General features: G+C 42.2%; 1 protein-coding gene across 1 annotated transcript in view; it reads right to left on the bottom strand.

Moving 5' to 3' along the window:
* The window catches only part of igsf9bb (immunoglobulin superfamily, member 9Bb), a 499,264-nt gene that overhangs the window by 345,315 nt on the left and 128,300 nt on the right, over nucleotides 1–25,649 (bottom strand). Inside the window, exon 2 of the mRNA XM_067971024.1 lies at nucleotides 19,185–19,382. Coding sequence (XP_067827125.1) covers nucleotides 19,185–19,382 — 198 coding nt within the window. The remainder of the gene's footprint in view (nucleotides 1–19,184; nucleotides 19,383–25,649) is intronic.

Genomic DNA, 25,649 nt, shown 5'->3' with positions numbered 1-25,649 from the left:
CTTTGCTATAAAATGCTACCATGGGCTTAATCTTTTACCAGGATAAACCTATGTATTTGAGTAAAAAACTTGTCTACAGATCAAGCAGTTACATCCTTTTCCTGTGTAATTAAATTTAACATTGACAAGACACAGTGGGGCAGGGTGGTGCAAAGGGCCAGCACACTGTCCTTTCATCTCTGGACTTGGCTTCTCGCTCTGTGTTAGCTGTAAAGATCGAATGTGAAATTAATTTGGATACTCTCAGCTCAGTTCCTGGGAAAAAAAAACTGCCCACAGTTTAGAATTAATTGGCAGTCACACTCAGAAAGTCGATCATTGTGACAGGTATGGGAAATAGAAATTACACAATAGTGAGACTAGAGCTAAGGCATTGTGCTCAGGCAGCGTAGAGAGAGAGATTTACTCCGCAGCTGACCCATGCTACACCTGATTGGGAAGTGGGACTATGACTGGTGGCAGTCTATGAAAAAGATTTCTTCAAAGGCAACTCTATCCTTGGGCAAGAGGCTGCAATATACCAAACTGATATGAGTTTAGAACATTTAATAGGAAAGTTTGCTTAAAGAGTGACAAGTTTTGGAAATAACATATCAAGCAAAGTAATAGAGAGAAACATCTGGGTAGTTTAAATGGAAGAGAACTTGGGTAGAGCTAAATAGAAGAGTAACAATGAGCAGGCAGCAAATGGAGCTAGCAGAGCGGATAGAGCATTCGTGAGGTCCAGTGTTATTTATAGCCAGCCTGATACTGATGAGTGTTTGACTCTCAATGCCCTCGTTAGATTGCAACTCTGTTCACAAGTGAGTTAGGAAACTTTTAAAAACTGGGGGGAGGAATGGTTGATTAGCTCAAATACTTTGAAGAAACTCTTTATAAAAATAACCTGTTTTTAAAAAACTGGATGATCATGATAGGGGAGTGTTATGATGTCAGAGCTCTTCAAAGAGTGAGTTCACAATCTCAGATCTGCTGTCAGTGAATGCCAGCCTCATCCTCACAGGGGAGGAATCCTGGCCACTCCAAAAAGGATTCAAACAGCTGATGTTAGAGCAACATTGGCAGCGGCTGCAGAGGAAACTGCGGCCTATGCTTTTGATCTGACAATGGTGTATGGCACAGGGAGAGGCAGAAAATATTTTTAAGGAAATGTCTGGTGTAGCTTGTGCGAAAATACATTTGCTGAAATCAGGGCAAACAGCAGGGGAGTAGGACTAATTGGATATCTCTGTCAAAGAGCCGGCACAGGCACGATGGGCCGAACAGCCTCCATCTATGCTGTAACATACAATGATACTATGACTCATTGTGAAGTATAATTCATGCTATTATTATCATTGTAGATACAGCACAGGAGGAGGCTATTCGGCCCATCGTGCCTCTGCTGGCTCTTTGAAAGAGCTATCCAATTAGTCCCATTCCCCTGCTCTTTACCTATTGCCCTGTAAATTTTTTCCCTTCAAGTATTCCCTACGCCAAAAGCAATTCATACCTGGACCTAAAAAGACAGCAACCCAGAACCAAGGCCAATTTGACTTTCTAAGCAGGCTATGCAGGATAGATGTACGCAAGAGATAAAACCAAATCTGGTCACCACATTACATTTCTGAAAAAATAAATTTAAAGCATCTCGCTATCATTCCAAACATTTAAAAACAAAAGAATACACTGAGTAATGAGATGCTCTTCAAAAAATGATTATAAATATGTTACTCAAAAATAATTTTGAAAAAAAATCCCCGCCACCAGGACAGCCTCAAATCCCATCTTGCAGCTGACTGAAGCTCGAGCTCCAGCTGCAAACTCTGTGAGATCCCAAGTGAGGAGCCAACAGGTGAGACGGGGAGTCAGGCCTGCGACCGTTTGTAGGGTTTGAGCCAAGGGAGCGCGGCTCCCATCCCCTCCTCTCCCCTCCCCTCCCCTCCCCTGCTGATCAGGTCTGATCAGCCGTCAGTACTTCTTTGCAGTGTGCCCTGATGAAAGGTAGCCAAAGTCAGGTGCACAGGTTTATAATGCGTTGTTTGGGCTTTGAATCCGTCCAGCATCTTCAAGCAGTGAGTAATTCATTTTACAGTCACTCTGCCTGTTGTAATTGAAAATAAGAGATGAAGCTTCACTTTCACATCCAGAAAAGGTGCAGAAAAGTTGTGATAATCGAATCAGATATTTAGGACTAAAATACCATAAAATCCAGTGTGTAAACTGCATTGGTGTTTAGGTTGTTGCTGTTTTCATATCTATGCACTCTTCCCTTGGCAAAGAGGGTGAAGTAGTGGAAGGATTTACAGACAACATCATGAATGCTCCTTCCATGGCTGTAACCATCTTCATACCAGCCGATAGGGTGGCTAGTCCAATACAGCGCGGGAGGGTTTTATGGGCTCCCTCAACACGTTTGATGGAGGGGTGGGGGGGCGGGGGCAGGAACCCACTCCCACCAAACGCAAGTGTCTTACTAGACGTCAACCCAGAAGTCAGAGCTGGAGCTCCAGTCTCCACTCACCAGGAATGTCTGGAGCAGGGTTTGAACGCTGCACCTTGTGACTCAGAGGCAAGAATGCTACCACTAAGCCAAAGGCTCACTCTGGTGTTTAGAAGACATGGAAACATGCACTAACGAGAGGCTCATAGAATCATAGAAAATTTACAGCACAGGAGGCCATTCGGCCCATCGTATCCGCGCCAGCCGAAAATGAGCCACCCTTCCTAATCCCACTTCCCAGCACTTGGTCCATAGCCTTGTAGATCACGGCACTTCAGGTGCACATCCAGGTACTTTTTAAATGAGTTGAGGGTTTCTGCATCTACCACCCTTTCAGGCAGTAAGTTCCAGACCCCTACCACCCTCTGGGTGAAAAAACCTTTCCTCTGCTCCCCTCTAATCCTTCTACCAATCACTTTAAATCTATGCCTCCTGGTTATTGACCATTATTGAAACGAGCCTGTACAGTTTCAACAACGATCCAACTGGGTGTGATTGCATGGTATAAAGATTGCCATAACTTGGAATTAATAGCAGTCTCTCAAACAGTTTGAGGATGGCTGCTGTAGAAAATGGAAATGTCACACCAGTGCAATACAAGAATGGGGTTAAGCAAAATTGTTTGGGAAGAGTGGGAGTTGTATCGTGAATATAATTTGTGAAATGTCTAACCTGGGAGTGCTGAGACATGGTGCTTAAAGTGGTAAATGCTCCATGCCCAGCAGTAGCATCCTTCATGCTGTTAATCTGCAAATTACTATGCAAACAACATGCGAAGAGTTACACAGCATAACAGGCAGTCTCTTCTGCTGAATCCAAACTTGCAGCAGATGACAGATCTCTTTGGATTTTCTAGATAATTTATTTCTGGGCAGTTTAAAAGATTAAAACTTCTTATTTTAACATTTACTTGAAGGTTGGGACATTCCAAATCTTCAGAAATACCATCATTGAAAGGACAGTGGCAAGTCTACGATCTGCTATCCTGTGGGACCTTGCTACCACAACAGTATGGGGAACAAGCTCAAGCTATTCTGTGCAGTTCCTGTATCGGTCATCTCTCCATCCTCTACATCAGAAGCAGTGACAATTCAGCTATTCAATTACAGAGACGCTACTATAAAACACTGTGACCTCTGCAGGAAGTACTTGCAAACCAGGGGCATAGTGTCCTGTGGCATTTTAAAAATTAGGAAGCTAGAAAGATGCACAGGTCTTTCTCTTTGCACTCAAATCTAATGCTGACATTTCTTCCCGACAGCTAAATGTTGGTGTTGATAAGACAACATCACATGTCGTGCCAACTGATTCTGTCCTTTTTTTGTGATCAAATATTCAATTGATTACATTCAATTAATTACTGAAATCAATATGCATCATAAATTGTGACATGATTCCTTGCTGCTGCTTCTCCCTTGATGGAAAAAAAATCAATTATATTATTGAATGTATCAATAAAATGGGGAATTTAATTAAAACATGATTTTTTTTTCCCATCACTGGGCAGATTTCATGTAAATCAGTTGGACTTCCTTCCAGGAAACCCAATTTATAAATGTCCAAATTTGATCTGCTTCTGGAATGATGTCAGTAGCTCGATGAACAGGATCTGCAGCTGGTTTGATTCAATATGTGTGCGTTTGGGGTTATGATTATAATTATAGAAGGGGCCTATTCTCATTCATCATTGATGATGTTGATCTCCACTTTTCTGCAAGGCTTGGGTCAGCAAAACCATACAGCAGCAAATCAACAACATTCATGGAGGCCGCTCTTACATAAGAACATAAGAAATAGGAGCAGGAGTAGGCCAATCGGCCCTTCGAGCCTGCTCCGCCATTCAATAAGATCATGGCTGATCTGATCCTAATCTCAAATCTAAATTCATGTCCAATTTCCTGCCTGCTCCCCGTAACCCCTAATTCCCTTTACTTCTAGGAAACTGTCTATTTCTGCTTTAAATTTATTTAATGATGTAGCTTCCACAGCTTCCTGGGGCAGCAAATTCCACAGACCTACCACCCTCTGAGTGAAGAAGTTTCTCCTCATCCCAGTTTTGAAAGAGCAGCCCCTTATTCTAAGATTATGCCCCCTAGTTCTAGTTTCACCCATCCTTGGGAACATCCTTACCACATCCACCCGATCAAGCCCCTTCACAATCTTATATGTTTCAATAAGATCGCCTCTCATTCTTCTGAACTCCAATGAGTAGAGTCCCAATCTACTCAACCTCTCCTCATATGTCCGCCCCCTCATCCCCGGGATTAACCGAGTGAACCTTCTTTGTACTGCCTCGAGAGCAAGTATGTCTTTTCTTAAGTATGGACACCAAAACTGTATGCAGTATTCCAGGTGCGGTCTCACCAATACCTTATATAACTGCAGCAATACCTCCCTGTTTTTATATTCTATTCCCCTAGCAATAAAAGCCAACATTCCATTGGCCTTCTTGATCACCTGCTGCACCTGCATACTAACGTTTTGATTTTCTTGCACTAGGACCCCCAGATCCCTTTGTACTGCAGTACTTTCCAGTTTCTTGCCATTAAGATAATAACTTGCTCTCTGATTTTTCCTGCCAAAGTGCATAACCTCACATTTTCCAATACTGTATTGCATCTGCCAAATCTCCGCCCACTCATCCAGCCTGTCCAAATCCCCCTGCAGGTTTTTTATGTCCTCCTCACTCTCCACTTTCCCTCCCATCTTTGTATCATCTGCAAACTTTGATATGTTACACTCGGTCCCCTCCTCCAAATCGTTAATATAGATTGTAAAGAGTTGGGGACCCAGCACCGACCCCAGTGGAACACCACTGGCTACTGGTTGCCAGTCCGAGAATGAACCATTTATCCCAACTCTCTGCTTCCTGTTAGATAACCAATCCTCCACCCATGCCAGAATATTACCCCCAATCCAGTGATTCTGTATCTTGAGCAATAATCTTTTATGTGGCACCTTGTCGAATGCCTTCTGTAAGTCTAAATACACTATGTCCACTGGTTCCCCTTTATCCACCCTGTATGTTATATCCTCAAAGAACTCAAGCAAATTTGTCAGACATCACTTCCCCTTCATAAAGCCATGCTGACTTTGTCCTATTAAATTATGTTTATCCAAATGTTCCGCTACTGTCTCCTCAATAATAGACTCCAAAATTTTACCCACCACAGATGTTAGGCTAACTGGTCTAAAATTTCCAGCCTTCTGCCTACTACCCTTTTTAAATAACGGTGTTACATTAGCAGTTTTCCAATCTGCCGGGACCTTTGCCGAGTCCAGAGAATTTTGGAAAATTATTACCAAAGCATCCACAATCCCTACTGCCACTTCCCTCAAGACCCTAGGATGTAAGCCATCAGGTCCAGGGGATTTATCCGCCTTGAGTCCCATTAATTTACTGAGTACCAATTCCTTAGTGATTTTAATCATATTTAGCTCCTCCCCCCTAGAGCCCCCTGTTTGTCCAGTGTTGGGATATTCTTAGTGTCCTCTACCGTAAAGACTGAAACAAAATATTTGTTCAGCATTTTTGCCATCTCCATGTTTCCCACCATTCATTTCCCGGTCTCATCCTCTAAGGGATCTACGTTTGCCTTAGCCACCCTTTTTCTTTTTATATAACTGTAGAAACTCTTGCTATCTGTTTTTATATTTTTTGCTAATTTATTTTCATAATCCATCTTCCCTTTCTTAATCAATCCTTTCATTACTTTTTGCTGTCTTTTGAAGACTTCCCAATCTTCTATCCTCCCACTAAGTTTGGCTACCTTATATGTCCTTGTTTTTAGTCGGATACTATCCTTAATTTCTTTACTTAGCCACGGATGGCTGTCATTTCTTTTACACCCTTTTTTCCTCAGTGGAATATATTTGTTTTGAAAGTTGTAGAATAACTCCTTAAATGAACACCACTGTTCATGTACCGTCTTACCCTTTAAACTATTTTCCCAGTCCACTTTGATCAATTCTGCTCTCATACCATCATAGTCTCCTTTATTCAAGCTCTTCCTCAAGGCTGCCCTGCCCAATTTGATTTGTCCAGTTAATATGATAGTTAAAATCCCCCATAATTATAGCTGTTCCCTTATTACAGGCCCCGACTATTTCCTGATTAATACTTCTTCCAGCAGAGTTGCAACTATTAGGAGGCCTATATACTATGCCCACGAGTGTTTTTTTCCCCTTATTATTCCTTATCTCTACCCAAACTGTTTCATTATCCTGATCCTTTGTCCCAATATCCTTTATTAACATAGCCACCCCACCTCCCCTTCCTTCCTGCCTGTCCTTCCTGATTGTTAAATACCCTGGCATATTTAATTCCCAGTCGTTGTCACTCTGCAGCCATGTTTCTGTAATGGCCACAAGATCATACCCATAAGTAGTTATTTGTGCCGTTAACTTGTCCATAAAGAACTTTCAAATATGTTTTGTGACACTTAGTTCCTGCTTTTTCCTTTTTTAACACTTTACCTTTTACTCCATACCTTCTGTCCCTTCCTGACACGCTTTCCTCTGACTCCCTGCTCAGGTTCCCAACCCCCTGCCACAGCTTTGATGTTGGGTTAATCGCCTTACGCCTTCTAGTTTTTATTTTATCTGTCGTGCCTAAAGTACACTTTCTTTCCGCTGCTTATCGCTTTTCCCTCTCACTTGTTCTTGAACAACTGTTTGTACTATTTGAATTGTAGATTTCCCCTGGGTCTTCCCCTCTCTTGCTGCTCTCAATTTTATTCCCTTCTGACTCCCCGCTCAGGTTCCCATCCCCCTGCCACTCTAGTTTAAACCTTCCCCAACAGCACTAGCAAACACCCCCGCGAGGACATCGGTCCCGGTCCTGCTCGGGCGTAACCCGTCACGCTTGTACAGGTCCCACCTTCCCCAGAACCGGTCCCAATGTCCCAGGAATCTAAATCCCTCCCTCCTACACCATCCCTGCAGCCACGCATTCATCCTGTCTATTCTCCTGTTACTATACTCACTAGCACGTGGCACCGGTAGTAATCCTGAGATCACTACCTTTGAAGTCCTGCTTTTTAATTTATCTCCTAACTCCTTAAATTCACCTTGCAGGACCTCGTCCCTTTTTTTACCTATGTCGTTAGTTCCAATATGGACCACGACTACTGGCTGTTCACCCTCCCCCTCCAGAATGCCCTGCAGCCGCTCCGTGACATCCTTGGCCCGAGCACCAGGGAGGCAACATACCATCCTGGAGTCACGTTTGCGGCCGCAGAAACGCCTATCTGTTCCCCTTACAATGGTATCCCCATCACTATAGCCCTGCCACTCTTCTTCCTCCCTTCCTGTGCAGCAGAGCCACCCGTGGTGCCCCGAACCTGGCTCTTGCTGCATTCCCCTGATAAGCCATCTCCCCCAACAGTATCTAAAGCAGAATATCTGTTTGAGAGGGAGATGGCCCCAGGGGACTCCTGCTCTACCTGCCTAGTTCTTTTACTCTGCCTGGCAGTCACCCATTTCCTTTCTGCCTGCGTAATCTTTACCTGCGGTGTGACCACCTCACTGAACGTGCTATCCACGATAGTCTCAGCATCGCGGATGCTCCACAGCGAATCCACCCTCAGCTCCAGCTCCGAAAGATGGTTAGCCAGTAGCTGCAGCTGGACACACTTCCTGCACACATGGTCGCCAGGGACACTGGTAGCGTCCATGACTTCCCACATAGTGCAGGAGGAGCATATCACGGGTGCGAGCTGTGCTGCCATGGCAGGTCTGCTGCTGCTTTTATTTCCCAATCTCAGTCTTCTACTCTCAGGTCCACTGCCGCTCTGGGGGAAAAGTTAGGAAAAGCAAGGCAAAGCAGCACCTCCTTCCCCCACTTCACCAAACTCCCACACATACCAAACTCTCCGTTCACACTGTGTTGTCCACACACCGTGCTGTTCGCACTGACGAGCCCCTGTATTTCTGCAGTTTGTGACTCAGATGAGTCAGGCCTGCCCCACCTTCAAGTACCAGTTTAATCTAGCTAACCAATTAACTTGCTACAGCAGCTCTCTCTGCTGAAGCCTGACAGAAACTTAAAAATTTAAACTTTAAAATTGAACTTAAACAGTTAATAGCAATTGAACTTAAACAGTTGAAAGCAATATGCACTCGATTTTAAAGAGATTAACCCTTAAACTCCCACACATACCAAACTCTCCGGCTCTTGGCTCTTATGTCATTGCTTATCTCTCCAAACTTCTCACCAGGATGACCAAACTTCTTTACCGTATAGTCCAAGTCGAAGGCAATTGCAACTAAGCTCCTGAAGACCAGTAACATTTGTACTGCTTTATTATTTCACATCAGCTCTATGATCATGTGATGGGTTTCTTTTCACACCCATGATGGACAGACAGGTAGAAATTCATTTATGTTTTATATATGTTCTCCTTCCTCCAAATTCCATTAGGTCTACCACCACTTAAAAGGCAGCAGGTGATTCGTTGTCTCTGCAGACCAACTGCATATTGCACATTCAGACAAAAATAGCCAACAGAGCCTGCTACATGATGCGCATAATCTGTGGAGCACTGACAGGTCTGGACCTGCTGAGTGTTTCTAGCATCTTCTGTTCTTGTTACACATCATCGCATAATTGATTGAGACTGAAGCTCATCAAAACTTGACCAAATTATATTATGGCAAAAAAAGAACTGTAAAATGATACTGGATGAAGAAGAGATATAGCAAAATCTGACATAAGGTCAATAAGGTGCAGACAATCAATTGACAGATGTTATAATTTTCTCAATAATATGGACTATCAAATGATTACATTTCTTGATTCATGCGTTCAGCCCTCTGCAAAAATTAATCAAACTGACATTATTTTTAATGAATTCTGATTCTGTCAGTAATAGCCTACAAAGCAACAACAACAACTTGCATTTCTGTAGCACCTTTAACATAAACATACCAATGTTCTTCCCAGAGAGGTAGTCAAACAAATGGATGTGGAGCCAAAGAAGAAGATAATAGGAGGGCTGACCAAAAGCTGGGACAAAGAGGTGGGTTTTAAGGAGGACAATAAAGGAAAGGAAGAGAGAGAGCTGGAGGGGTTTAATGAGGTAATTCCTGAGTGTAGGGCGTAGCCAGCTGGCTGCCAATGGTGGGGCAAGAGGAGGGGTAGATGCACAAAAGGCCAGTTAGAGGAACGGAGAGTTCAGGGTGGGTAGGTTGTAGGGCCAGAGTAGGCTACAGAGATAGGGAGGGATAAGGCCATGAAGGGATTTAAACAAGATGATGAAAATTAAAAATGTTATCTCCCCCTCACCCCCGAATGCTGCTCCCAACTCTGTCCCCTCTCTCCTCTCCCAAAGCATTGTTTTTAGCTTCTCCCTCACCTAAAGTGTTACTCCTAGATTCTCCTATTTTTCTCCTCCCCCGCCCAGTTTTACTCCCAGCTTCTCTCCTCCCACCTCCCACCAAAGCACTGTTCCTAGTCTCTGCCCTCTCTCTCTTCTCTCTCCAACGCACTGCTCTCAGCTGATCCCCTCCCGCATCCACTGCTCCATGCACTACATCCCCCCATCACCCACCTACAAACAAACTCTTTCCATCAGTACTCAACTCTTCCAATCAGATGCTTCCTCTCACCCTCACACATTACCACTGTTGCAAGCTGCCCACCCACAACTCACAGGCCTCACACACTGGCAGCTATTCAACCATGGCAGGCACATCACCCAGACACACGTCTCGCTTTCTTGCGGGAGAAGGTAGCGCATATCAGGAGGCAGCAAATGGCAGTGGCATTTAGCATCCTCGAGCCGGTTCCGGCATTCAATGAGATCATGGTGGACCTGTGACCTAACTCCATATACCCGCCTTAGCCCATATCCCTTAATACTCTTGGTTCACAGAAATCTATCAATTTCAGATTTAGAATTCACACCTGAGCTAGCATCAACTGCCGTTTGCCGAAGAGCTTTCCAAACTTCTCCCACCCTTTGTGTGTAGAAGCATTTCCTAACTTCACCCCTGCACGTCCTGGCTCTAAATGTTAGGCTATGTCCCGTAGTCCTAGTATTCTAGTCTAGGAGACCTCCAAAAACAGTTACAAATGTCTCGGCAGCCAGAAGCAATAATCCAGCCACTAACCTGTAAATCCTGCATGGTCCCTTTAAATAGTGGTGGTGGGGGTCTTCCAGGCACTCTAAGATGCGGTCAGATGGTTGGGGTTAAGACTGTGTGTTGAGCTGAGCAGTAAGTCCCAAAATGGTGTCTATTACTTTAAATCAGCATTGCACACTGATTGTATCCATTTTCTCCTTGCTTTACATGCTTCTGGCGTTCGTTATTTGTGCCTGCGCTAACTCCTATACCAAGGTAGTGTCCGGCCTATGGCACACTGGAAACGTGCGTGGGCAGCCAAGTCACCATCTTGGCACTTTGGGAGGCCGAGTAGTGCTGAAACAACGGGCGCTACACAGCACCTAAGGTCTCCACATGCAATGAAAATCGAGGCTATTTATCAACATAACAGCAATGCCTGAAGAACAAGATTCTCATCGTAATATTGCTGTCAGCTGGATTGCAAAACCTACGATGTGCTGTGTTACATGGCCTTACGATTAGTTTTCTTTAATTAGTCACATACCTGTGGGTTTTGATTTTACTTTCAGCGCTTATGTTTCCCAGATTTCTCATCAGGATCCAGGCAACTAGGAGAAGATTATTGAGCCATGATGTGGAGATGCCAGTGATGGACTGGACCTGGTATTGTAAGATTCCTTACATAAGATTATTGAGAGCCAGGCAGGGGAGGTCATTTGAATGTGTTTCCAAGATAACGAGATTCTTGACATTTTCTATCATTAGAAACCCTTAATTGAAATAATGACAACTGGGGGAGAAAAAGTTTACATCCAGATGCCAACTCACGTGCCTGCTCCTGTCAAATCATTTTTACTGAGGAGCTAACACTTACCATGCAGGACGCCACCAGGGTTGAAAATTTAAGATTGAAAATAGGTTAAATCAAGAAGTAGTGATTAGGTGACGGCAAGCTTAGATTTCAAAAAGTATGAAGATTGTAGGAGAAAGGGAAGACCGAGGGAAGTCAATTTTGACATCTTTCAGCTGGCCCCTGTTCTGATTCATCTGCAATGTTCTCTGACCTTCCATCCAAAACTGCTCTGCTGAGAGCATCTCTGCTCTGATCTCCATGATAACAACTTCTTGCATTCAATAACTCAATCTACAAGCTCACAATTTACTTAGCATTTGTAATCAAAGAAAACTATTTTCATCTATGGAGTTGGGGAAGCTGGTGACTGATATCCATCCAAGGCTTTATCCCAGCTTTCGCTGTTGGGTCTGATCGTGTGGAAGGGAGAGATGGAAGCAAAAACCCTCTTCAGTAATTTTCACAGGGGTTGACCTGATCGTCGGTGGAAACCCCAAAGAAATGGCATAAATGTTGGCAGATCTTATAAACCCTGCAGAAGTTCCACTCCTCATGTCCAGCAAGTGGCTACTCTACCTGTTTATTTCATTTCAGTCTTTTTCACTTGCTCCTTTGCTTTGACTCCTGTTGCTAGAGGGACAGCAATCTGCAGCTGGATTTCAGCAGTTAAAACACATGGAAGCCTCACTAGTGTCCACACACAAAACAGGATGAAGGAAATAATATTGTTTGCAGACAGATACATTCATAACGAGCAGATGTACAGATCCCAAAAACAAAGACAAGCAGTCATACTTTGCTTTTATTTGTAACATGCTTATTCCTCTGGATTGCAAAACTGCACTACTTCCTTCCCTGTCATCGTGATTCTGAATTCAATCACAGTACAGTGTATAAAATGATGCTGCAGTTCTCAATGGGTCAAACTGGATTCTTATTTAATTGAGGGCTGGATTATTAATTGCAATAATCTTTGCTAGCCAAAAAGAGCTCTCTCATTCAATTTTTTTTGTACATTTGAAAGGATATCAATTTAAATGCACAATGTGACACTCCCCTGTGATCAGCACATTTCCTACACTTCATTCACCTTCATACAAATTTAATTTCATGTCTTTGTAAGTCTGTTTCAATAAAGTGTAGGTGGGACAGTGTAAAGAAGGCCCCATTTATCGAGAATAAGGATCTTTCTGGTAATGCTCCAGTTTTCATTCCGTTCAGTGCTGGATAATGTTCAGATTATGGAAGTACTGTGCAGAGGAGAAGCAATAAAGCCATCAGACATAATAGTAATATTTAAAACCATATCTAAAAAACCTTAATTTCTCCACTTTAACTGAATTTAGGGTAAACTCATTGAATAGACTTTCATCAGGATATGAATCAAACGTTTATGTAAATGTTTGACGAACTGGGTGTTGGTCTGAAAACAGTGATGGAAGCTTAGGCTTCACATTAAATTTCATACCCTGACTATCCATATGGGCAATAATAAGAAAGTAAACTACAACGCATGTCCTGATAAAGCGTTATGTTCAAAACATTAACCCGCCCTTTCTGTTTAGATGCTGACTGACCAGCATTTTTTGTTTTTGCTACCTATTTGGGTAACTGGCTGATCTAATTCACGTGCCCAAACATATCTTTTACTTGCCCTCATATCTGATAAAACCTGTGTCATGGAACAAGAGTATTTGCTATCTTATGGCCAAGAGCCACAACTACAAGCATTGAACTGCTGGATGGTTACTGCCTTTAAACTGCCACAAGGCGACACCAGGAGCAGCTTGGGGCCGATGACAGGATTGGGACCAAGGCATCCATTCTCCATCACACGTAAATACAATCACCTTAATCAGCACAACATTTCCACAATAAAGGGACAGAATTGAACCGTGTTCTATGGTAAATTGAACAGATGTCTCATCATATCCTTGTGCAGTATTTCTGAGGGGAGGGGTAGATTTCTCGTGTTCGTTAGTTGTAGCAAAATTGCAAATGCGATTATAAACACATTTACAATTTTGCAATAAATATCGAAAGAGGCAATCTTCCCAGCAGGTTCTTTAATAGTTAAGAAAGACAGGATAAAATTCAAGAGAACTGTACTTTGATCTCCCACTGACTGGAAATTTTTCTTGGAAATTGATGTCCTCTCATCTGATACTGAAATGAAATAAAATGGAAAGGATATTTCAAATTTGTTAATATCGATTTTCCTTCAGTATTGTGTGGCTTGTTCCAAACTTGGCAAGTCAAGAATGACTCTTTTTGGTTTACTCTTGAGTCCCACTCCAGAAATTCCATTCAGTTGTCAATTTGGTGGAACACATCATTAACTTTTGTTGCCCTGGAGCTTGCCTATTTGCTACTTCTTCTAGGAAATTGTTGCAGAAAAGCTGATGCTTATAGAATCGTAGAAAGGTTACAGCACGGAAGGAGGCCATTCGATCCATTGAGTCCGTGCAGGCTCTATGCAAGAGCAATCCAGCTAGTCCCACTCCCCTGCCCTATCCCCGTAGCCCTGTAAATGTTTTCCTGTAGCCTCAGGATTTACAAACAGCTGTCTTCATCATCATCATAGCTTGTCACTTCAAATGTGCAGCCAAGATCTAGTGTTATCATTTACCTGAAATAGTAGACAGGATGCTGACAGGGGGAACTGCATCATCAAGTGTTTGCCCAGGCTCTCCACATTCACATCTGGAGTCGTTTCTCAGCTTCCACTTAGTCATACTGCCACCAATCTTTGCCATCCCAGCTCTTGCTTGATTTAAGGAACATCAGTGTTTGAGGTCAGTGCCTACAAGGAATTGTTCTGCAGAAACCAGGTTGTCAAAGGTCATTGGCATTTCCCAGCATTTTGTTACTCTGTAACCTTTCATGGTGGTATTTTGGGGTAAAGAATTTTCAGAGGCAAAACTCTAATTGGACCTCAGCCTTTTGGGTGGTGGAATGTATCCATGCAGAGAGTGTCTAGGATCAGACACTTACTTTTGATACTGAAGGCATCCCACCACATTGAGGGTGGTGCATTCCTGCGAGGCATTCTAGCGACAGTCGGTTTCAAAGTCCCTGTGACGATCCTACAGGATTAATTAAGTTTATACGGACATATAAACATACGAACAAGAAGGACAGGAAAAGACCATCTGGTCCACCCAGCCTGTCCCACACAATTGTGATACCTTGTGCATCACAATATATACACTCCCTACCCCACCTGAAATCATGCGATCTCCTGAGGGGAAAAAAATCTGGGAAATTCCTTTCCGGCCCCCTTAGGCGATCAAAACCAGTCCAGGAGATCACTCTGGCCCTGATAATCCTATGCAGTACCTACCTTTTGTATGAGGTGATCGCCACCCCAACAGTATCAATGCTGTGTGCATGGCTCGAATGTGATGATACTGGGACCCAGTACTCCACCACTGAATAACACAGAGTGAGACTGGTTCTCGGAATTTGGTGTTAGCTCTTGATTTTGCGTTGGCCACTTTCTGGAGTGCACAGTTCCTGGAGTTTCTTTATCAACTTCTTGATGTGTTCTTTGAATGTCAGCGTCCATTAAATAGCAGGGATGACAGCAATGGGCAATCCATTCCGTTGAGTACACCACCAAAATATTTGGCAATCTATCTCGACAAAGGAATGCCGATTTTGGAGCAGGGAGGAGATGTTTAGGACCTTCTTGCTTTTTCTCAAAATTCTTGCCAGTCTCAGTAGAAGTGCACGATGGTCCACAGTGTCGTAAGCAGCCGACAGATCGACATGTAATTTTGCAGGTTTCGAAGCCATCTTTGATGTATTGAGTTAGGTTTGCTGGCTTGGTCCTCAGCTAGCTGTCCTTCCACTATTGGCGCTATTCTACCCAAACTCCAACGGAAATGAAAATCGGGAGAGATGTATAACGGGCGGCTGATCCAATATCGCCTGTTTTACACTATCAGCCAAAGTTGAAATTACCCCCAAGATGCTTGTACAATTTACAGGAATGACCAGCACCACTGAACCCAAGGGAATATCTAAGGCAGATCTGAAATTTGAAACAGGCACACAGACCTATTTCAAAAAGTAGCTTCGTCTGGCAGTACTGAAGGTGCATTGAACCTTTCACTCTGAACGGAGGCAAGCTGAACTGTAAGTGCACCCATTTCAGGACAGCAATGAAGCTTCTCTGACGTCAGTAAAGGTCCGTGGATTCACAAGGTGGCTTTCAGACAATGGCACGTACATAGTTATTACGGTGCTGCTCCTGGCACTCTAATATCCATCCCCAATATATGTAGGTCAATTTCAACAACATCAGCAACCTTTTATGCTGCAGTACTGCTTCCAATTCACAACAGTTCCATAGTATAAACATGACCTCACAAAACGAAGTGTTAAGTGAAATATTTTACACAATTGCCTGATAAATGTGTCCAATGTCATAACTGGAGAGCGATAGAATATGAAATAATTTCCATTACCTTGGCATTCCTCCATCATAGTTATTCTACCCACCTTCACAATTGTCATGGTGGTGTCAAGGAAAACTATGACATGGGGACAATGGTGACTGGTGGTGACACTGAGAGGGATCTCAACTGAGCAAGATATAATTGCATGTTATCCATTAGTTGTTTTTTTGGAAGAGATACTGTTTTATTCAGATATTTAGATTTGAAAGTTATTTTTTTCAAAAGAGTGTTATTTTTTCATTCTTGTCTGAGGGGAAAAAAGACAGAACAACATCGGCTAAAATGCTTGTTTAATTGGGAAGAGTGAAGCTATTGTCTTCGACTCCCACCACAAACTCTGCTCCCTCGCCACTGACTCCACCCTCCCTCCTGTACCCAGCCACTGTCTCAGATTGAATCACACAGCTCACAACCTGATTCCCTTCATATAACTAGCTCTTCGGTTTGAATGTGCTAAATCTTCCCCTACGGATAAAGTTTAACAAAAAATGAGACTTGAGAAAACAGGTGAGCAAGACCGGTAGAAATTACTGATGACGTTTTCTTTCATTATTTTCATTACTTAGAGCCTTGCTCTCATGCTGTTTCTAAAGTTATCCCATCAAATGAGGAAAAAGTTCTGTTAAGCACTATTAATTCCTTCTTAAAGGGCACTGAAGACAAACAGGCAATTTTTCTTATGGTGGGATAAATACAAAGATTGGGTTCATTACCTACAGTCAGATCTTTGAGTTCTAAATGCCAAAAGAACATATACATAAAAGAAGTATAAACTTAATCCCCTCACCAGGGTTACAGCTATAAGGTACCACTGGAAACATTTCATAATCATCAATATACTCACAAGACCGCAAGGTTAGTTCAGACGAAGAAAACCCTTGAAATTATTTGATTGCATGTGCTCCCATACAATGTAAATACATAGTCCCTAACGATAAGTTATTTCCCCATATTATCAACACGTCTTGGAAAAGTGCTACTGAGCAGTAATCCAGTATTATATAAAATATATACATTAATCACTGAAAGGAGAAATTGACCTCACATTGATCACATATTTCTATCACTTGTGATTAAAAAAGGATTTGAACAGCATAATCTGTCTACGCTGACAAATATTATGGACTTGGACTGGTAACTGCCAAGAGATTTAACCTCGTTCCTTCCTCAGTGAAGGGAACGTGCCAAGGAATCATGCAAAATATTAAGCTAAACAGGACATTTGACTCACCAACAATTTCCATGATATTTGGGGATCTACTTCTACCACTGAACTAGCTTGTTTTTTTGTTATTTTCTACACAATATTGGTATTTAATCCATCAATTGCAAAAATATGAAAATATACCCCTAATTAGATTCATAACTTATTTATCATTTCTGCCTCTCCTCTGCATAATTCAACCAGGAGTTGAAATTATGCTATTCAAAATTAGTAACAAATGCTTTAACGATTGTAGGGAATTCCTCTGCGATTTTAACAAACGTGTTTATTTTAAATATGTAAATTGTGAGGAAAGTCACATGAATACATTGAGCGTCCGTTCGCTAATATCGCCAGGAGTCATTTCGAGACTAGTGAGAGACAGATAAAAGAGAAAGAACTTGTGAGATCACAGAAAAAGAAAGCTTTAAAGGTATCGAAAAAAGGCAGTAGAATGGGACTAAATGGATCGCTCTTTCGGAAAGTCACCACTGGATCTGAATGGCTTCTTTCTGTGCCATACGAGGCTCTGATTCCAGACAGCAAGAGTTAAGTGAAGGGGGAAGAGGGGTGAATACTTCAGTAAAAAATACAGGAAACAGGGAAACGTGCGAGAGAAAATCAGACGTAAAATGAGAGACAGTGGGTAGAGTTTATGTAGGCTTGCAGAATACAGCTGCTCCTGGATTGGGGAATAAATGTCAGCTCCCACTGGCATCCAAGAATGAAAAGGCCGACAATCCCTGTTGTGTTGATGCAGCTGGTCATTGTCTGAGGCCATGGCTGACTTCAGCTCAGCATGAATCAATGCCTTCAACTGATCAGAAATGTCGTGACTCCTCAGGGTGCAGCACACTGCTGCAAACTGTAGGTTTAAAGTTTATTTTTAATCTTTTTCTGCAAGTCATAAAGAGAGATGCATTTTACAATAAAGAACAATAACCTCTTCTGAAGGTAATTAAAATCCCGTCAGGATTAATTTAAATATAACCAGACTTTTGGATTTTAGAATTATTCTTGTGCGTACGTGATTTTTTTTTAATGAATATTTTGTTATTAAAAGTTCTGCTGCTCAATAATTTGTTTGCCTGAAGGCAGCTGTCCTTTCCACTGCCCTAATTTTGTATTGGAGTGCGGAGGGGCTCCATTTGTTATTGAGTTAATTTGTTGTGAGAATAGGTTGAGAGAGTGAGAGGGAGAGAGAGGGAGAGAGAACAAGTGAAAGTGAGAGAAAGAAATTCACATGGCAAATTTGTGCAGTGTGACATTAACATACAGATGGGTTAATGTCTCAGTTAAAATAGCATACACAGGAATTTCATCATGCATTTGTAGGCTAATAATACACAGCACAATTTCAGCCACCAGAGATATTGCAGGCCAGACCATCAATATTTGATTCTAATATAAGAATCCAGAAAATAAACCAATTATTGTGACACTCCCATAATGCCAGAAAAATAAACAATTGTACCTTATTTTTATTGATTTTTTAAAAATTCATTATCCAGAAAATCTAGCTTTATTTAACTATGGAGGGATAGAAAATCAGTCAGCTGAGCCAAGGGGGAGGATGGCCCTCAGGCCTCGCAGAAGGACTGAATAACATAGACAGGTTTGAATGCTGCCAATGCTCAGAGGAGTTTTAATTCAGGCTGTCCCTCCCAGCTGAATACGCTTGCTGTGGTTTCCCCAGCAATGTCGCATGACAGTATATGAACTATGGCTCAGTTAAACTGAGTAATTTGTAGTCTTACTGAGTAATTGAGTACTCAGTAGTTTACTGAGGATCTGCAGAAAGAAAAGCCACAGAGAAACCAACTATATATCAAATTCAATGTCACGTGGATCAGATTCTAACCAAATACCTGTCAGAAGTTGGAAAATTTCAGTTTTAATTCCAACTATCCACTTAAGGAAAAGTTACTTTCCAGCTTGGCTGAACTGAAACAAAAGCAACTTTGCATCTTCCAAACCTTCATTGTTTCTCTAGTTTCCCAATGTTGTACAGCAGTATTCCTTACACCACATAACATCTTGCCATTCCATACCATTTATTTCATACCTGGATGTACATGGAGTAGGTCAACAATGTGGTAATTATATATGTCCTACCTGCATATTCAGGGTCCACATGAGGAGGATAGAAGCCAAATTTGATGAATATTGGGATGGGAACTCCAAACTTAAACCACTCTACCACGTAAGGGGGTTGTTGTCCCGTCACTGGGTGCACCACATCACATCCTAGAATCACACTGTCACCAGCACGGGCAGTCACAAACTGAGGCTCCTCCCTTGAACTGTGGGCACCTGTAAGAAACAAACAGGGAAAAGTGAGCTTTTCAATGACATGCAAGGCCCATTTCTTTTCATTATTCCTTTGGAGGTGAATACACTGTAATTTTATGCTGGCATTGTTCTGAACACAGAGAACTGGAACTGTTGACCAGTATTCTTCTTATAAATTGTAGTCCTAATCAAATAGGATATGAGCAACACTGTAATAATGTGTGGATAGCTATGTCTGACAGAGCCATGCTTTGTGATTGAAATAACACTTCAACAGTTCTGACCAAATATAGTGTTTGTATGGTTGGAATGTGGAGAAATATTCTTTTCCATTGTATTTATCTATGTTTATTGGGGGTAAAAGAACAATTTCACTTGGGCCATTTTGGTGTGGTTACCCACTTTTAGTGGCATAATCCAGAAATGCAGTCGCAGGTGTGCTGTTGCTACAGCAGATTACTATGATTAAAGTGATTTCGCACCAGTCAGGTGCCACCTTCATGATGCAGAGAATATGCATTAAAGTATCAGCTATGAAGAGCTATCCCTATACTCATTAGCAACTTTAAACAACAACAAAAGTTTCTTCAGGCCAATACATTAATTCATTTATGACCAAGCCAATGGAAGTGATATAGTTTATGACAGTGAATCTTAAACAACTGTTCCTTTTCTCTTCAGTATATTTGTCCACACTTGCAGATCCATTCAAACCTCTCAGTTGTATTCCATGATCTTAGTAACATAAAAACCATAGAATTTTGATTATCCCTATCTTTACTTCTCTATAGCTTTCCATTTCATCTCTGCTGCTGGAAGCACATATTGTAAATTCGGAGTCAGAAAATCATTTGCAGCGTATGCCCAAGTTTCCGATATGCATCTCCAGCAGGCAAGGCTTCCTGCCAGGAGGGCAGTCAGAACATTACTCGGCGTGAGTGAAACTCTTCACACTCTGTGGACTATTTTCATGTTGTGTGCAATATGTGCACATTGAGTAATATGGACGTACCATACATAATGAGCTGTATGGTAGTATCTTGCACACTGTGCAATCTTGTGCTACCCTGTTCACTTGGTAAATTGGTATCATCCAACACACTGTAATAATGTGATACCCTGCCTACCGAGTAGTATGGTAGTTCCCTATACACTGAGTAATATGTAGCACCACGCACACTGGTAGCATCCAACACATTATGTAATACAGTGGTACCCTGCATATGATGGTGTCCTACACATTGGGTATTGTTGTAGTACCCTGCATGGCAGGTAGTGTGGTAATACCCAGTACATTGGGTAATACGGTAGTACACCATAAAATACCTGAAAGCAGCAGATTTATAGCAGTAGTCAAGGAGGCTGGAGGAGCTCCAGTCATGACATTATTGCACTGTGTGATGAATTTCTAATCACACTGGAGTGCAATAACAACTTCATCTCTAACAGATTTTATCTAAACACCTGTTGTACCAATTCAGATAAAAGTGTAGGACAGCAAGTAAGTGCAAGCATAAGGAGCATCCAATTAATCTTCCAGAGGTGTCAAGTGCAAAATGCCAGTGTCCATTATTAATAACACCAAGCAGGCACTTAGCTGATTGATCCTTAGACATGAATGAGGCACAGCCAACAGGAATTGGGCTGATATTCAGAAATGTTACAGATTTATGCAAAACATCTCAATAAATAGCACATGGAGGGTAGCATTGTCAATACGTTCCACACTGTACCATACCTGCTGTCACTGCAGCTCCACTATAAGCAGTCTCTCAGTGCAAATAATGGGAAAAGCGGGTTAAACTGGTCCCAAATTCCAACTCAATTTACCTTTAGGAAATGATTTGAATTCCAAATCTACAATAGCGTAAGGCAGATCTATCTCAAGTACGTCTTACAGTAGTGTCAATTCAGATCCATTTGCAGAAGGCTCCCAGTGCAACCTGGCATCAAAGTTGCAATTCCCACTCCTCACAGGCTAGCTGAATAATTTCTCCTTCTCCCCACCTCGAGACAAATGTTCTCTATTGTACCTTGTACAATTGCTAATGGGTAAAACTTATGAAACTGGATTACGTTTTTTTAATGTCCCCACGCACAGTGTATTTATACTCGGTGTATATAAATCATTGAGGATCAAGGAACTTTACAATTACCTGTCAGTGCAGCTATCCACTAGTAGAGAGCAGCACAACTTCTCCACCCTGCATCTGATGAATGAGCTTGCATTGTTGATGTTGAATCTCAATTTAAATATGGTATCTTCTAAACTAGGACCTGTTAACGTCTCCCTCATTCCAAGGGAAACCAGGTCAACAACACATCACACCTCCAGTACCAAAACAAGCTCTTGGTACAGCTCCCAAAGATGAGGTTATTGAAAAGGGTCACTGCCCTTAATCACATCACCAGATACTGAACAGCAACAGACCCATCGACAATGCTATCTCTGCAACTTTTACAACCCTCAGCACTCCCTACCCCCAGCAAAATATCATGTCAAAAGGTGAAAATCAATTGGAATTTTCAAAACTGAGATAGATTTTTGTTTGGTAAGGAACAGGCTTGAGGGGCTGAATTCTACATTCCTATGAGACAGATCCACAATTGTCGCACGTAGTGTGCATTATCTCCCAAGTGAGTTTGGTGTCTGCCTCGTCTCTGTGTCTCCTGTGCAGCGAAAGAAGCTAAAGTATAAACAAGAAAAAGCCAGTCATTAAACCCACTCCATCTGCAGGTCACATGCAATTTCTCGAGTCAGTGAATAATTCGGGTGCATTCAATCTCCTGAGACTATAACCAATCACATGTAACCTTCAAAATGATAAAATTTGTATGAAATGTCTCCACAAGCCCTAAAGATAATCAAAACTTCAGAAATTTAATCCAACTTTATAAGCCATACCATATGCACTAACCAGTTATACTGCACAGATGACTGTCCCAGCAACGCAGGAAATATTAAGCCTGAAAACCCATGGGTCCTAAAATCCCCTCCCCTCAAACATCCTTTTCTGCGGCCCCCTTTGAATTTTTAGGATCTTTAGGGGTCCAGGTCTTGATCCTGGCCTGGACCCTGGTAGTGGGCCCCCTTACACCAATTGGCACATGTTCTTTCTCTCAACGTACCAGGTCACTGTTATCCTGCCAGGCTGGGTGAGAGTTACCGTGCCCACTCACAGTCCCTACGACGCTGCTGGCCTCGTTTGGGATGAGTGGAGATTCCAACATTTACAAGAACACACGGAAACTGCTGGGGAAAGGCCAGGAACCAGCGTACCTGGGTCCCAGCCTAATTTACGGCCCTTCCATTGGATTCCACTGGAATTATAGCAGGAATGTCCATGGATTTTCAGCCTCATTATATTCTGTGGAAATATGGATCATGTATCCTTCAGTCCTATTCTTGTTAGCATTAGTCCACCTCTTTTAAATGAATTAATTACGCAACATTGTTAACTGCTTTTACTGAAAGCTAAGACAGGCTAGCACCTCTCCTCCTGTGCACTACCATCTAAGTCATAATATCCTCTTCTCCTCTGTGTGTTACCAATTGAATAGCTCTTTCAAAGAGCCGGCACAGGCATGACGGGCTGAACAGCCTCCTACTGTGCTGATGATACCACCAGACACAGGTCAGCTGCTTATGCAAATGTGGAATTAAGATGATGCATCTGAACTCGCAGACAGACAGATATACAGACAGGATCATAGTATAATCCACCCTCCCCAAACACTGGGGCAGGTCAGGAGATTCAAAGTGCAAAGTCACAAGTTTGTCAAGAAGCATTCAGGGTGAGATTAGGTAGAAAAAGAAAGCCTATGATAGACACCGGGAACTCAGTACTACGGAAAGCTTAGAAGAGTATGCAAAGTGCGGAGGTGAAGTTAAAAAGGAAATTAGGAAAGCAAAGAGAGGGCATGAAAAAGTATTAGCAGGTAAAATCAAATAAAACCCAAAGATGTTTTATAAATACATTAAGAGCAAGAGGATAACTAAGGAAAGAGTAGGGCCTATTGGAGACCAAAAAGGTAAACTATGTGTGGAGGCGGAAGATGTGGGTATGGTTCTTAATGAATACTTTGCATCTGTCTTCACAAAGGTGAGGGATGATGCAGGGATTGAAGTTAAGGAGGAGGAGTGTGAAATATTGGATGGGATAAACACAGTGAGAGAGGAAGTATTAAGGGGATTAGCATCTTTGAAAGTGGATAATTCACCAGGGCTGGATGAAATGTATTTCAGGCTGTTAAAAGAAGCCAGGGAGGAAATAGCAGAGGCTTTAACAGTCATTTTCCAAACTTCACTGGATACAGGCGTAGTGCTGGAGGATTGGAGGACTGCTAACATTGTACCGTTGTTAAAAAGGGAGCGAAGGATAGACCGAGTAATTACAGGCCAGTCAGCCTAACCTCGGTGGTGGGCAAATTATTGGAATCAAAACTGTCACTTAGAAAGGCACGGACTAATCAAGGACAGTCAGCGCGGATTTGTTAAGGGGAGGTCGTGTCTGACAAACTTGATTGAATTTTTCGAGGAGGTGACAAGGAGGATTGATGAGGGTAGCGTAATTGATGTAGTCTACGTGGATTTTAGCAAGGCTTTTGACAAGGTCCCTCACGGCAGATTAGTCAAAAAAGTAAAGGCCCATGGGATCCAAGGGAATGTGGCAAATTCGATCCAAAATTGGCTCAGTGGCAGGAAGCAAAGGGTAATGGTTGATGGGTGTTTTTGCGACTGGAAGGCTGTTTCCAGTGGGGTACCACAGGGCTCGCTACTAGGTCCTTTGCTTTTTGTGGTATACATTAACAATTTGGACTTAAACGTAGGGGGCATGGTTAAGAAATTTGCGGAAGACACAAAGATCGGCCGTGTGGTTGATGGTGAGGAGGAAAGCTGAAGACTGCAGGAAGATATCAATGGACTGGTCAGATGGGCCGAAAAGTGGCAAATGGAGTTCAATCCAGAGAAATGTGAGGTAATGCATTTGGGGAGAGCAAACAAGGCAAGGGAATACACGATAAATGGGAGGATGCTGAGAGGTGCACAGGAAGTGAGGGACCTTGGAGTGCCTGTCCACCGATCCCTGAAGGTGGCTGGACAGGTAGATAAGGTGGATAAGAAGGCATATGGAATGCTTTCCTTTATTAGCCGAGGCATAGAATATAAAAGCAGGGTTGTTATGCTGGAACTGTATAAAACACTAGTTTGACCACAGCTTGAGTACTGTGCACAGTTCTGGTCACCACATTACAGGAAGGATATAATTGCACTAGAGAGGGTGCAGAGGAGATAGAGTGGATAGGAAGAAGCTATTTCCCTTAGCGGAGGGGTCAAAAACCAGGGGGCATAGATTTAAAGTGATTGGTAGAAGGAATAGAGTGGAAAGGAGGAAAAATGTTTTCACCCAGAAGATGGTGGGGTCTGGAACTCACTGCCTCAGAGGGTGGTAGAGGCAGAAACCCTCAACTCATTTAAAAAAATACCTGGATGTGCACCTGAAGAGCCGTAACAGGCAGGGCTACGGACCAAATGCGGGAAAGTGGGATTAGGCTGGGTGGCTCGTTTCTCAGCCGGCGCGGACACGATGGGCCGAATGGCCTCCTTCTGTGCCTTAAATTTTCTATGATTCTATGATTCTATGTTTGTGGTTTTTCCTTCCACCCCCACCAGTACAATGTCTACAATAACAAAAGGAAAACACTGTGGATTCTGGAAATCTGAAATAAAAATAGAAAATGCTAGAAACACCCAGCAGGTTTACAATTCTGTGTTCTTGTCTCAGTTTAGACCTAAACATTAAAAATCAATAAAAAGAATGACAATTCATGTCTGCAGCAGTTACTTGAAAATATGGACATATTTTGACAGAAGACAGTTTAATATAAGTTAACTACCCCCTGTGAGCAGACTGAATATATATCCATAACATTAGAAAATTAAGTTACTTTGAGCCTAACCGTGCAGTTCCAAGAAGAACATTTTTTTCATTAAAAATCTGACAAAATAAACTTGCTCAGGGCCCCAAATTGATTATATAGATATTTTAGATTAATGCGCTATAAAGGTTTAGTAGGCGGATACTATGGCAGCTAAAGAACATGGCACATTTTAATGTAATTAACACATTGTAAATGGACTGAAAAAAACACTATTTTATGTTACTGGGGAATTTAAATAGAGTTTCTATGTTTGTCTTGGAGAATGGCTTTGAACATTTTTTCTTCTAATAAACTAAATTGAATGAAGAACATACAAGAGATCAGATGAGCTGTTTTTTATTTTGG

Source organism: Heptranchias perlo, chromosome 33 (genome assembly GCF_035084215.1).
Source record: "Heptranchias perlo isolate sHepPer1 chromosome 33, sHepPer1.hap1, whole genome shotgun sequence".
NCBI lineage: Eukaryota > Metazoa > Chordata > Chondrichthyes > Hexanchiformes > Hexanchidae > Heptranchias > Heptranchias perlo.
The sequence above is the reverse complement of the archived record's forward strand: the minus strand, read 5'-3'. Positions and strand labels throughout refer to the sequence as shown.